We start from the raw sequence: 14,682 nt of genomic DNA, 5'->3' as shown, positions 1-14,682 counted from the left end.
CACAAAGTATTATATAAGGCTGGCGTCACACCTGTGTTCCGGAAGCAGTGTTTTTATATATCGGTAAAAATAATTCCTAGCGCTAAAGTCTGTAGGATCTCCCCGTTGCTGCCACGCAAGCTGTAGCGCACATGATCGATTTTCACCCAGCAGATTATAACGCGGCTGAAATCAAGGTAGAGCGCGCTGTCACGTCTAAGCTGTAAACAACTGTTTAAGTATCAAAGCAACTTTTCTATCTTAAATAATAAATGCGATTGAAAACCCTCCGAAGATGTTTTTGCGCTGCTGAAATGCAGGTGTAACACTAGCCTTTTATAGAATAAAGGTAATATATTAATGTTTATATATTTCAACATTCAAAGGTCAAATTGTTAATTAATACATATTATATACACAGCGGTAAAAAAAATAATAGAGCAGTATAACAAAGGGTCAGATTTAATATATAATTCGTTTTTTAATAAAATATGTTTTATTAATTCTCTACATTATGCCACCGGAGTTTAATTTGAGGGATTAAAGGGCCAAGCGGATGGATATAGGTAAAATAATACATTACAGTTTGATGTTTTCCAGCTCACTTGACACATGACATCCGAGATCTCCAACTCACAAGGAGATATTGTGTTATTTAGGGCCTGATTCATTAAGGATCTTAACCTAAGAAACTTCTTATTTAAGTCTCCTGGACAAAACCATGTTACAATGCAAGGGGTGCAAATGAGTGTTCTGTTTTGCACATAAGTTAAATACTGACTGTTTTTTCATGTAGCACACAAATATCAACTTTAAATTTCAGTGTACAAATAAGCTATCAATTATTTGTGTGCTACATGAAAAAACAGTCAGTATTTAACTTATGTGCAAAACAGAAAACTAGTTTGCACCCCTTGCATTGTAACATGGTTTTATCCAGGAGACTGAAATAAGAAGTTTCTTAAGTTAAGATCCTTCGTGAATCAGGCCCTTAGTTCTTATCATTTATATGTATAGTAGCACTATATTTACACAGTGCTTTCCAGGGAGTATTGAATCATTCACATCAGTCTGTGCCCCACTGGTGCTTAAAGTCTAAATTCCCTACCTAACGCACACAATAGACAGCATAGAAATAATCTGCTTTGCTAATTATAATGATGAATTGGTGGATATTAAATAGAAAATAGAAATTTCCCTTTTAAAGCATTAATATTGCACTTTGACTTAAGAATTTATATACATTTTGGGCTTCTCTAGAGCCCATATTCCGGTGTAAATAACAGAACCATTATGTTATCTGTCATATCAGTCTTAAGCAGTGGCGGGTTGGCCCGGGGGGCAGGGGGGCATGGGCCCCCCGGGCCGCTCGGTTAGGCCGCTATTAGGGCCGGGGGGTAGGCCGACTGCAAAATACAATTGTTTCCCCCGTGGCTGCATCTGATGACATCAGATACGGCCGCGTCATCAATGACGCGGGCGCATCCCTTTTCATGAGATGCGGCCGCCTGTGTGCCCCCCGGCCACGCCTCTCCCAGCCCGCGTCTGGTCTTAAGCGTGTAACCAGATGATTAAAATAATATCTCTTACATTGCTAAGAGACACAGGGAAATGTTTATATTCTAGAGTGCAGTATATCCGTCTACAAGCATCTCAGCTGTTGTCTGCGAAAATATTTATATCCATATAATAATTAAAACTGTACACTGGTTATAAATTTAAATGAGAACATCAGGTAGCAAAAAGTATCAACAAATATTCCTCCAAGCTAGTAGAGCAACTAGTCTATAGCCTAGTACTCCAGGGTTTGGCAGCTAATCACCCCTACTAGCTAGCATTAATTACTCCGAGGTATTAAGCCTGATGTGGTTTCAAACAACACATACTGTACTGAACAGTTGTCAGTGCATCTGATTGGATAAGCTACAGTAGCCAATCAGTGAGCTACTTTGACAGCCATTCAATGCAAAGAAACTCTTGCCTGTAGGGCGTGAGCCGCCACTGAACCACAGACCGTGGTTTGCTACAGTTCTACTATGGAACTTTATAGTTTTATTGTTCTTTTACTATACCATGCTTAGTTTTATGAAACCTTTAAAAATACTGCATTATCAAACACCACAGGTTTAGTGTCATATGTCTTCTCAATACCGTAGTGGTAGGAATTGTCATTTTATGTTTAGCTTTATTAAATGACATCACCAATGTGTTCTAGAATGGCATTGCTTCATTTTAAAGTTAGCCCTGTTCCTATATATTGACAAGATAAGCAAAGCGCTGGATTTTGGACCTCCTGGGGTTCAGACGGGCATAACCCTCCTGCGGAAACAGTTGCAGGTGATACATTTTAAGAGGTTGAGGCTAAAATGGAAAAGGGATCCATAGTTGAAGAGCAGATTGTAGTAGGTCCTAACAGAGAGATTTCCACTGTTATCGGCGTATTTCATGGCTGTGAGTGGAGTGTAGAGAGGGTTGGTCTGATGGCGGAGAGCTGGCTGCTCCATTCTTATCACCTTCACCGTGGCCTGTGTAAAATTAGAAGTATAATCTTGTAAGTAAAATTATGAGCTGTAAAGACAATCATAACTTGTATTGTCCTCTTAGTCAGAGACGGTGACGTCTTATGTTATATAAAGGTTGGTTCCCCAGCCGCAAGCACAGATGAACGTGATACTGACTGTATACTGCTATGTTGCAGTGGATGATGTCAGAAAATCGGCCCAATATAACGTTCCGTCAGTTCTGAAAGCGCCCTCTATACCTAATGTTAATCTGATCAAAACCAATCATTAGCGGATATGTTGCTAAAGGAAGATGACCGATATCGACCAGTTTCTGCAGTCATCTTCTGAGAACACTTACAGGTCATGCCAGAAGATCCAATTTGGTCACTTCCATGTATGGTCAAAAATTGAACATTAAGGAGCATCGGGCAACAGGATTAGTCCGTATCTTCCCAACTTAACTGAGTAAAATGCCTAATTTTAAAGAGTATATCACAACAGCTCCCACAGTTTTAAAGATAGGTGTTCTTAATTTATTTTTATACTATTTTTTAGTTTTTGGGGGGAGGGGTCATTCTAACTTTGCTTAAAAAAGCAAAACATTCTGCAAATAAACACACCCAGTGCCAGAATACGTACAGCTTTTAGGATTGTACTTAAATCTCATTATAGCACAGATGCTTTGCAGCTGAACGAGGGCATGCAACTTGCAGGGCAGTATCTGCAGGACTTGTGGCCCCACAATGACCATTAGGACATAACTGTCATCTCATGTTTGCATTTTAACTACTTATCTTTAGTAGCTATCCGCTTACAAAGTCTATAAAAATAACAACAGATAGTGAAAATTGCATCATTGTTTGCTATATACTGAACCAGAGGAATTGCACTTGTAGGCAATATTGGGAAATGTGTACATGTCCATAGTCAGAAAAGCACAGGTACACTTTTTTTTAAAAAAAACCTGGGACTGCTGCTGAAATTTGGTACATTCGGTAATTATTACCAAATGTACCAAACATTACAGTATAGTATAAACATTTGGGTATTTACACAAAATAATTGTAAAAAAAAAAATAGTTCCAGTAATCACATAGATTGGCATAGAAGGAAATCATCATAAAACCGCAAGATTATGCACAAAGCAATAAAAAGTGATTGCTAACCTTGGCCACAGCATCTGGTGTCTGCCCCATAGTGACAAAGATCTCATGTGCAGCGGGGAGGTAGATCTCCTTGAAGTATCTTATGGTTTCAGCATCAGTTCCAGGAAAGTCTGAGCGAGACACCTCCTCCATCAGCTTCATCTCAAACTCTGTATTAACTGGACCGGGCTCAATTAATGAAACACTGCAGACACACACAGTATGTATTAGTCAAGGTTGCATATATATTATATTTCCAACGATCATGTGAATTGCTGCTCTGCAGAACCATGCAAGACAGACTAACAAGCAGACAATGTAGCAGGTCTGTGAGTACTTCAGCCTTGGAACCACCTCTATTACTTCATAGCAAATGCTGCTAATGGCTGATGGAGAGGAGGAGGAGCGTGATTGGATGAGGGGGAGGTGCATATTGAATATGACACCTGGTTGGATGGCTGCAGCTCCTGTCCAATCAGGTACTGCATTCACTACACACTTAATAATAAGAATCATTATTATTTTATTTATGTTGCACATTTATCCCAATAGGACTCAACATTTTCCCATCCTAAGCAGTTTCCAGCTGCCTCCCAGTTTCCCTCTCTAGTGGTGAAGGGTCTTAGCTCTTCCTCCTCTCTTTGGGCTCTGAGGCAGATGCTATGAGATTACAGGGTAGAAATCTTCACCAATGTGCTACTACATAAGGGGGTACTCTGTAAACAATGAGGGTCATTTATAAACATGCACAAATATGCCATTGCCTTAATTTGCTATTTGGGCACATGTACTTACATATCCGCCTAGCCCAAGCATAGGTACATGCCCACATTACTTGAAACAGATTGGGCATTATTTTGGTACCATATTCGAATAAAATTATTTTTAACTTATGGACATGATATGGGAAACGCATGCTTTACGCCCATGGGCACTGTCGTAGAAATCATCTGGGTCTTACTAGACTCAGATGATGTCTTTCATGCAGAAAACACCATTGATTACATAACCGCGTTTTTGTGGCTGGTGCATCCGGATATTGAGGTCTCTTTCTCCATGTGTCCAATTACCCATCAGGTGTCTGGGAATAGATCATACCAGGGGTTAAATGTATTAGGCATTGGTTTCTGCAAGTCGCCGGATATCGGTGACTTCGCAGGGGAAATTTAAAGCGGCAATGGCGTTTAAGACAAGTTTGCCTCGAAAACCATTGCTGCTTTAAATTTCCCCTGCAAAGTCGCCGATATCCAGTGACTTGGCAGAAACCAATGCCTAATACATTTACCCCCAGATTGTTATTTACATGTGTGCTGTTTGACCCTTGGTTCACTGAAATCCTACAAATATAGGCTAGACTGGTAAGCGCTATGAGACATTTTAAATTAATCATGACAGTGAAGAGACATCAGGACGGTCTTACATGTGTCACTATTGTGTTTTGAATTAATTTTTACTTACAAGATATTAAACTTCAGTAGTTGAACAGCCAGACTTTCGCAAAAACCTTCAATTGCAAACTTTGATGCTGCATAGATATCATTGAATACGATACCTGGAAGATAGGCAATTTTTAAAGAGCAGTAAAGAGCTGAGAGATTATTAGGTTTATTACAGTTAGTATCCAGCACCAGCAATAGCCGTCCCTCATCCATTGTATAAGTGACGATATACAAGTTATAAGGATAATAGAAGTCACAGACTAGTTCTGTGACACTAGAAAGGCACACAAGCGCATGAATATGTGATCACATCGCTGCCCAACATTTTAACAGAGACTATTTACATATGTCAGGCCATAGCATGCTAGTAGATCACTGGGCACTGCCATGTTTCTTTAGCTCCTCTGTCTTGTATTGGTGCCCTTGGCCAGTAAGAAGTGCCAATGTACACTTCAGAAGCTCTACTAGTCAAGCGGGAGAAGGACTTTTTTTGTTTGTTCAGGAAGTCCTATTCCTCTGGCATAACTCAGAACTGTCCCAATTTAGGTGAGACAGTACATTTTCGCGGACGCCAAAAGGAGTGAGGCTTACCTGGAAGAGGGTGGGGCTTCGTTGTAGCGACACAATGTTTTAAAGCACCTTACCATGGCTACACCTCATTTTCCACATTTAATGGAGAGTGGCCAGGATACTGCTTAGGAGAGGTACTTACTGTGCATAGTCTAATAAAGAGAACCGAGAACCTGTCTTCTGTAGAAATCTTCTGTCTCCTGCCAAATCTTCTTTTCCTCCTGTATGTGTATATGATGGTATGTATACTGTGATTCTGTGTTTGTACATTGCAGGTTGTCTGTGAAAGAGCTGAAGCCACCTCGGTGACTGTTCCCACAAAGACTGGACCAACCACAGTTGGGTCCAAAAGTGAACTAAGTGCCGGCTTTTACCACTGCAAATACCTGGGCTGTGCATCTAGAGGGCGCTAAGATTCCACCAGAAGTGACGGTCAGTCATGAAGTCAGAAACTGCAGAAAACATCAACCTGGTTAATCCAGGGAGAAGACCATTGTGAACTACATCAGCAGTGATTAGGCTCCTTTGTTGAGATCTATTGTGAAACCTGTTATCTACAGAATTTGTGGACCCGCCACCAACAGTGGGTCCAGTAGTGCATTGGGCAACGCCTTGGTCCCGATTTAGCCAGCGGGACAGAAACGCCCCCAATCGTGGAGCCAGAATAAGGAGCATGGGAATTAAAATTATTATTATTTGTATTAACTGTGTTATTAACAGTTATTTAGGAGGGAGAATAAAAGCTGTAACCTGAGAACAGAAGGGGGGGGGAGTCGGCTTTTGTAAGATTACAGAGGCTTTAAGACCAGACTAGTTAGGGGTTACGGCTTCTGCACACCTGCCAAGAAGTGCGACTGCAGCTGCAATACTACTCTTTGTTTTACTGCACATTTCTGTGTCTGAAGAAACGGATCGGGGAAGGTGCAAGTTATGTACAGTAAACGAGTGTACATACAAGTGTAGCATACTCCCTGAAGATACGGCCCAATCTCCAGAAACACCACTTAGGAGGCATATCTGTTGTGGCTCCTGAAGGCCTGGTGTAAAGTTTCCTGCTGATATTGATGACCATCAGTATATAACTTTACTATATTTTAAAAATGAAATAAAAAAAAAAAAAAAAATATATATATATATATATATATATATATATATATATATATATATAAATAAATGTAAAACTAAAAAATATGTGCCCCCTCTTCTAAAATAAGTATGCAGCAGCAGTTCTATACCCCAGGCTGGCTAGCGCTGAGGCAGCAGGGTCAACAAGCATGGGGGCCCTTGAAAAAGTGGCAACCAGGACAAGGCTGGGCTGGTCACAACATAAAAGGGAGAGTCGGATGGGGTCCATGGCAATGTGTCTGTTTCAGCACAGGAATCAGGACTGTCATTGAACAACTGAACTCTTGGGGAGGATATGCAATATGGAGCCATATAAGTTTATTTCAGGCTATATAAGTACTTGGTGTAAAGTTATAAAGTTCTAGGGCATTGGTTATACAAAGCCAACATTTCCTCACCTTGTAATCCCATGACACTGCTCATGACCACAATATGGCCGCTTCCTCTCTTCTTCATTGCAGGGAGAACTTCTTTAACCAAGCGCACGACCCCAAAAAAGTTTGTCTCAAAGACTTTCCTCATGTCATCGATTGAAAAGCTTTCAAGGGGGCCGATTTGGCCTACCCCAGCATTGTTCACTGTGAGGAGACAACAGACGTTATATCTATATCAAATACAAGCTCCCGAACAATATCACAATTACAACATGTAGACATCACTGTGATTGGTTTGCTTTTTTTGGCCCTAATCATTAAAACAAGTGATTCTGAACCTTTTCCTTAGCTTAGCCCCAAAGTTATTCCTTACCAAGGATGTCAACTCTGTGGTCAGGCAGTGCATCCAAACACTTCTTCACCGAGTCTTCGCTGGTGACATCCAGCTGTCTGATCACCAATGTCTTATTGATGGACTCTCCGGCCTCTGCTTCCAACCTCCCACTCTTCCCCAGGTCCCTCATGGTAGCAAAGACTGTAGACAGAGGAGCATATGTACATGAACACTGGAGAGCATGGCTTTATTAACAGGTGAACGTATCATAGGCAAACTGAGTGGGGGGGGTCCTATTGCCTGGAAACCCCCCATCCAAGCCTGGGGCACTGTATAATTGAGGTGGCTGGACCCTGCGCCCACTTCACACAGCTCTGCTTGCATAGGGAGAGCTGCGTGCACCTAACAGTAGTAACTTATAACCATGCCCCCATGCATGCTGGTCACGCCCACTGGCGGGGTGGTGTGGAAACCCCCCTCTACTAAGCCTGCGTTTGCCCCTCCGTATGAAGCTGCCTATCCAAGTCCAGGAAACAGATTTGGTTTTCGTATGGTCTAAGGACACCGTGCCCTTTACTAGGGGGATCAATTTACTAACTGCTAGACAAGGATTTCAATCTGCTGTTGGAAAATCAATATATATATATTTTGGAGAAATGAATCATCATTAATAGGGAGAATTTGGGGATAATGAGGTCCGTTTAGTAAAAGGTCCAAATAGGCCTTTGATAAATTTCAGCTACAGACCCCCCAATGTAGAGAAGATTATTTCATTATTCCCACTACAGACTGGAAGTGGATTACACTTTAATGACCATAATCATCATCATCATTTATTTAAATAGCGCCAACATATTCCATAGCGCTTTATAATTGGAGACAAACACAATAAACTAAAAAACAAACTGGGTAAAACAGACAAAGAGGTGAGAAGGCCCTGCTCGCAAGCTTACAATCTATGGACCAGACAGGATAACCTTTGAACTACTCAGTGTACTCAAAATAATTTTATTTTTTATACATATGTGTGTGTGTGTATTTTTTGTGAAAAAGATTTTCACATTTGATATTATTAATATATTATGCAAATGCATTAATATATGTACTCCGGTGGCTGGATTGCCTGTCTAATAAAAAAAAAATGCTGGTAAAACAGAAACATAACACTAAAATGTGGACACCACGGGGTCCATTTATTACAATTGAAGCATGACAAAAATTAGGCTTTTATTAAGTGGTCCTCTCCCCTGCACAGCATTTAGAGAAATGTGAAATGTTGAACGTATCTGTTCAAATAACTCCACAACCCCATTGTTTATTAGCCTTAATTGTGTTTTAAAATCTTGAAATGTTGGATTGATGATAAATATGTTTAGCGTCAGGATTTGTAAAAAAAAAAAAAATCACACCAGATGCCAACAAAGAAACCAAATGGTGCGTTTTGTTGTACACAGCACTTGTTGTCTTTGTTTTCAGTAACTGGTCTTTTAAGAAAGATTATTATATTATGTACAGATATGAGAATTTTTATCTGGATCGAAAAACGTTTTGAGAACCATGAGAAAAAATGGAAATTAATGCTGCTGTTCAGTTGTTTCGTCATACACGCATTCATCATGCGTTTCTTTCTACAGATACTATGAGGAGCTCTGCTAAACAACTTAGGGCCTGAAGCAGAGTTGAACGCAACTTGAGCGTAGTTCACGCCCAAAAAGTGTGCATGCAGAGAGTCAGCCCATATGCTCACGGCAGGTTTACAGCAGGCATACTGCGTTCAGGTCCGCATCGATTGGTAATTCCACTAACATGCTCTTGCTGTACTCCGCCTATGTTAGAACGCCCCTTTGCTCTCCTGTCACGCCTCTTCAGACACAAGCGGGCGCAAGTGTGGATCCGTGCAACTCTGCATAGGCGGGATTTTTTGTGGGCATGTGCACAGCAATTTCATGCAATGTACACTGCGCCAACAGATGTACGTTCAACTAGTGGGGTGAAGAGACAGCTCTGCCTTTACCTGTATATATTGTTTGTATGTGTAATGCTGGCAAAGCACCTTTCATAAGTTCAAAGAGATTTTTCTTATCTGTTCCAATCTTTCCTTCTTATCACTAATAAAATGAATGACCAGGTTTAGCACACACACAATTATCATCCACCTAAACGTTTATGCTTCTCAAAGCAAATAGTCCCCCAGCACCACCCACCCCCACCAACCTCTCCAGATAGGTGCTGTTTGAACAATTTTGACCCAACCAAGGAGTTTGGTCAGTTGATAACCACAAATAATGATTTATCAGACAGTCATACAGAGCACCTCACTTCAGTCTCAGAGCTGGGTTGCAGTTAGTATTTATCGACACGTAAAGGGTGCGTTATGGAGCTTCATGATCGTAGTGAATAATCTTCTTAAGAATAAGGAGATTTGGATGACGCAGCTGCAGGTCATTGTGTGTAGCAAGGTGTACTTAATATTACAGCACGTGCCACTGACACTCACTCTGAATGTTGGATGTAACGTAGGAAAAATAACTGAGCAATAATAGGACATGCAGTGCTAATTACTAATAGGGATAACTAATTAATATTAAATAAGCACTGCTATCTAATTACCTCTCTGAACTATAAAAGAGTAGATGGTAGCAAAGGATGTAAGCGCTTGACTTTAAAGTCAGCGATATTCCCTTGTGTACCCAGTCAGTGCCCACTGACAATACAGAACCAACATAACAGATATATTACATTATCCCCTGTCTACCTGCCAATAGTTCTTCTCAGGACTAGGGGCAGAGGGGCAAAAGCCCCCCTGGACCTGACCAGTAGTGGGCCACCTTGGCCTGGGTTGTTGGGCTACCTGTATTTTTAATTTAAAATGTTCCTAATTGGCTGCTTAGCTAATTCTCGCCCCCAGGGCTAAAATATCCCATTCTTCAGGCATCAGCTTGCAGGACAACATACAGGGAGACTGTACCAGTTATATACTGACCGTTAAATTTCATCACCAATAGAAATGTCTCAGCCTCCACACAAGTGAGGGACAGAGGATGATACACTTAATTCCTACTATGAATGGATACGTTTTAGTCCTCATTCTGCTTTCAGTTACAATGCCTGGATTAGTCACAGGCTTTTGAAATTGCCCATCAGATGACATTATTTAATCTTTGTATTGTTAAATCCCCTATTACTATTACTTTATGCTTTTTTTTAAGCAAACATTTCTTTTTTGTTTTTATGTTCAGGTTTATGAGGGCAGCCTATAGCCCTCAGCCTCAATTTAATGCTGAGAAAATGAATGTACTTGTGGGGAAGAATACTTGGTCAGAGTAATAGGCAAAACTACAGAGGACAAAGACTGGGGGGCATAAGTCAGACTCTTGTAACCTGAGTAAACAAGTAAGCGTAGTTGAATTCTTCTCCATAGGAAGAGGTATTAGCGGTGGAAGGAGGGAGTCAGACCTCGCTCAGGGTGCTGTTTATTTTTGGAGACATCACCTTCAAAAAAGTATTAACAAAATAAAAAATGATCCAAAGAAGGGTCCAAAAACCAAAACATATCATAAGAAACTTGTGGAGTTTCAGAGAGAATAAGAGAAAGAAGAGACATCGCCAGAACATTAATGTACACAAAGGGTTTCAATAAGATTTAAGAATATTTTGCAAAGGCAGAGTTTTAAATATTATTTTACTGAGCAGTAGCTTCTTAAAGCAACTCCCACATTTTGTATTGGTAAAATAGAAACATACAAGAGAGAGACCACAAATCTGTCCTGAGACTAAACTGCTGAAAGGAAAAATGGGAAGACTAAAACTTGCCAATAATATTCTCAGTTAAAGAACATGCCAACTGTCTGTGAAACCTCTAAATAGGAGACAAGTAAGTGATATTTTAATGTAATGATAATTTCATTTATGTCTAAGTTTTCTTTTCTTTTCAGTAAAATTATTTTTGGTGTTTGTTATGTTTTCATACTGTTATGTCCACAGGGCAAAGGTCTTGGTGACCTTTTGACTTGTATAAATGTAGACCAGTATTCCAATAGCTTCAGGTATTGACTGTGGCAGTATGCCAGAGATCAGCAGTAGTGTTCCTCCGCTCCACAATTCAGAAGATGGCTAATGAGCCAATATGCACTGGTCCTGCTACTGCAGCAAGACCAGCGCTTACAGTTCCCGCCAACAGTAGCACAGGGGAGAAGTGGGCTGAGAAGAGCCCCGACTATAGCATGATAGAGTAAAAAATGATAACAACCAGTAACGGAACTATCGCCGTTGTAGGGGATGCGATGCTGGTCCGTGCGCTGTAGCGGCTCTTCTGAGCTTGTACGGGGGTCGGGGCAGGTGCAGTGAAACACAATTTGGGTTTTCTGTTTCAGGAAATTATTATGTCAAGTTATTACTGCAAATGGTGGACCTACAAGATACTGAGTAATTGGGATGTACTTATCACACATGGCTTTATCATGTTGGTTTATTTTGTTTGATGAATAAGGTAACATTTTTGGACTTGAGGGCTAGATGAATGTTATATATTATATATAATTATAGTATCACTGGATCAGTTATTGTTTTAGGTTTTGTTGCTCATTGAGAAAAAGAAAACTGCTCTAGCTGAGGCTGTGTAGGAACAGATATTATTGAACAGACTGATTGTAATTATTTGTCATTAGTGTCTGTGAATATATAGTCACAACAAACACAAGCACAACCTAAATTGCTATAAAAATATTGGGATTACTGCAATTACAGGGAGTTGACCCGTTTAATGATAGATATTACAGTGCAAATGATATTTGTTTCCAACAATAGCAACAAAAAAAATACACCAGTCTGACTGTTAGTAGAACTATAGCACCATGAAACTGTAATGGTTCAATTGAATAACTGCCTATTTAATATATCTGTCTTTCTATACTCCTTCTAGCTCCTATAACTTCTGTTATTTATTCATATACACTGTCCCTATAACTCCTCTTATTTCTCCATACAACCTCCAGAATTCCTATTACCTTATATAACATATCATTAAAACACCTCCTATTACTTCATATAACCTCTCCCTATATCTCCTCCTATTACTCCATATAACCTCTCCCTATATCTCCTCCTATTACTACATATAACTCTTATTACTCCATATAATCTCTCCCTATATCTCCTCCTATTACTCCATATAACCTCTCCCTATAACTCCTCCTATTACTCCATATAACCTCTCCCTATAACTCCTCCTATTACTCCATATAACCTCTCCCTATATCTCCTCTTATTACTCCATATAACCTCTCCCTATATCTCCTCCTATTACTCCATATAACCTCTCTATATATCCTCCTATTACTCCATATAACCTCTCCCTATAACTCCTCCTATTACTCCATATAACCTCTTCCTATATCTCCTCCTATTACTCCATATAACCTATTCCTATATCTCCTCCTATTACTCCATATAACATCTCCCTATATCTCCTCCTATTACTCCATATAACTCCTATTACTCCATATAATCTCTCCCTATATCTCCTCCTATTACTCCATATAACCTCTTCCTATATCTCCTCCTATTACTCCATATAACATATCCCTATATCTCCTCCTATTACTCCATATAGCCTCTCCCTATATCTCCTCCAATTACTCCATATAACCTCTCCCTATAACACCTCCTATTACTCCATATAACCTCTCCCTATATCTCCTCCTATTACTCCATATAACCTCTCCCTATATCTCCTCCAATTACTCCATATAACCTCTCCCTATAACACCTCCTATTACTCCATATAACCTCTCCCTATATCTCCTCATATTACTCCATATAACCTCTCTCTATAACTCCTCCTATTACTCCATATAACTTCTCCCTGTAACTCCTATTGGTTCATATAACATTTTTCCAGAACTGGTATTATCCCCTATAAGTTGCCCCTGTTAACTCATAACTCTACTGAACTGTTCCATGTAACTTCTTACCATGGTAACGCTCCAGTGGGTCCTTTGCCAGCTGGACCGCAATCTTCAGCCCAATGCCCGATGAGCACCCTGTTATAAGGACAGTCTTCTTTCTGTCATTAGCCATTGTGCCTTGTGTTCTGTGAGCTGCCAACCCTCCTCTGTGAGAGATCCCGGATTATCATAATACCACGTGACACTATTGTCCTAATGTCTGTCCCTCTTAACCTCTTCACTCCCTCAAGGGTTAAAGGTCCCTTATGCCTCCACGTATTACACCTGTTATAAACTTACATAGTATCTGTGTGCAAAATATATATATAACAAAAAAATTACAGAATGAAACAACCTGTTTTCTGTACAAATTAGAACTTTCTTATTTCTCTATAACAGAGCACCACTTTCTCTTCTTGTACAAATCAGTCTCTTAATATTTTAACCTCTCCAAAGAACTGCAGAACATCGCTCTCTAACATCTAAAATGCTCTGCATAAATATCAGTATTTTTTTTAAAAAAAAACTTGTTTATTTCCTTTTTAAAAGAATTGACTCCCTAAACTTCCACAGCTCTGGGGAACTTCATTCATGCAGATTTATTTTCACAAGATACCCTACTGTTTCGCCCTTTGTGTGTGAAGATCGTCAGGGCCGGACTGGGACTAAAAATCAGCCCTGGCATTTAAAGCACACAGGCCCATGTGTTGTGGGCTTCATGCACTATATTGTTGCACACCGATGCTGGGGCAGTACAACATGATGTAGTATGAGCGTGTGTGTAGGGGGGGGGGGGGTATTTATTTCTCCTAATGACCTGCAAACTTACATTATTAGTACCCCAATTACATCAATAAATACCATAACAATACATTATTTGTACCAAAATTACAGCAGTAAAAAAAAACCCGCACACACCCATACTACATCAATACCCATCCACATTACAGCAACCAGCATTACCCCCCCCCCATTACAGCAACCAGCATCACTCCCACATTACAGCAACCGTTGTCACCCCCCACATTACAGCAACCAGCATTACCCCCCCCCCATTACAGCAACCAGCATCACTCCCACATTACAGCAACCGTTGTCACCCCCCACATTGCATTACAGCAACCAGAATTACCCCCCCCCCCACATTACAACAACCGTCATCACCCCCCACATTACAGCAACCAGAATTACCCCACCCCCCACATTACAGCATCCAGCATCACCCCCCACATTACAGCAACCAGCATCACCCCCCACATTACAGCAA

At 40.3% G+C, this 14,682-nt stretch overlaps 1 protein-coding gene across 1 annotated transcript; it reads right to left on the bottom strand.

The window, feature by feature from the left end:
• Window positions 1-1,532: 1,532 nt before the first annotated feature.
• On the bottom strand, window positions 1,533-13,583 carry RDH8 (retinol dehydrogenase 8). Its single transcript, XM_075206860.1, has 6 exons — window positions 13,443-13,583; window positions 7,510-7,671; window positions 7,161-7,340; window positions 5,087-5,180; window positions 3,650-3,833; window positions 1,533-2,504 (listed from the first exon to the last, which is right to left on the bottom strand). Exons 1-6 carry the CDS (start codon window positions 13,546-13,548, stop codon window positions 2,280-2,282), a joined length of 951 nt encoding a protein of 316 aa, XP_075062961.1. The 5' UTR covers window positions 13,549-13,583; the 3' UTR covers window positions 1,533-2,279.
• Between the last annotated feature and the right edge of the window lie 1,099 nt (window positions 13,584-14,682).

This window comes from Mixophyes fleayi, chromosome 4 (genome assembly GCF_038048845.1).
Source record: "Mixophyes fleayi isolate aMixFle1 chromosome 4, aMixFle1.hap1, whole genome shotgun sequence".
Classification (NCBI taxonomy): Eukaryota; Metazoa; Chordata; class Amphibia; order Anura; family Limnodynastidae; genus Mixophyes; species Mixophyes fleayi.
This window is presented reverse-complemented; position numbering and strand designations above follow the sequence as displayed.

Excerpts from the sequence above, each read along its gene's own strand:
- RDH8 (XM_075206860.1), bottom strand. The coding sequence starts at position 13,548 with ATGGCTAATGACAGAAAGAAGACTGTCCTTATAACAGGGTGCTCATCG. Across the intron at positions 7,341-7,509 it reads CCACAGAGTTGACATCCTTG|TGAACAATGCTGGGGTAGGC; the intron begins GTAAGGAATAAC and ends GTCTCCTCACAG. Across the intron at positions 5,181-7,160 it reads CAGTGTCATGGGATTACAAG|GTATCGTATTCAATGATATC; the intron begins GTGAGGAAATGT and ends CCTATCTTCCAG.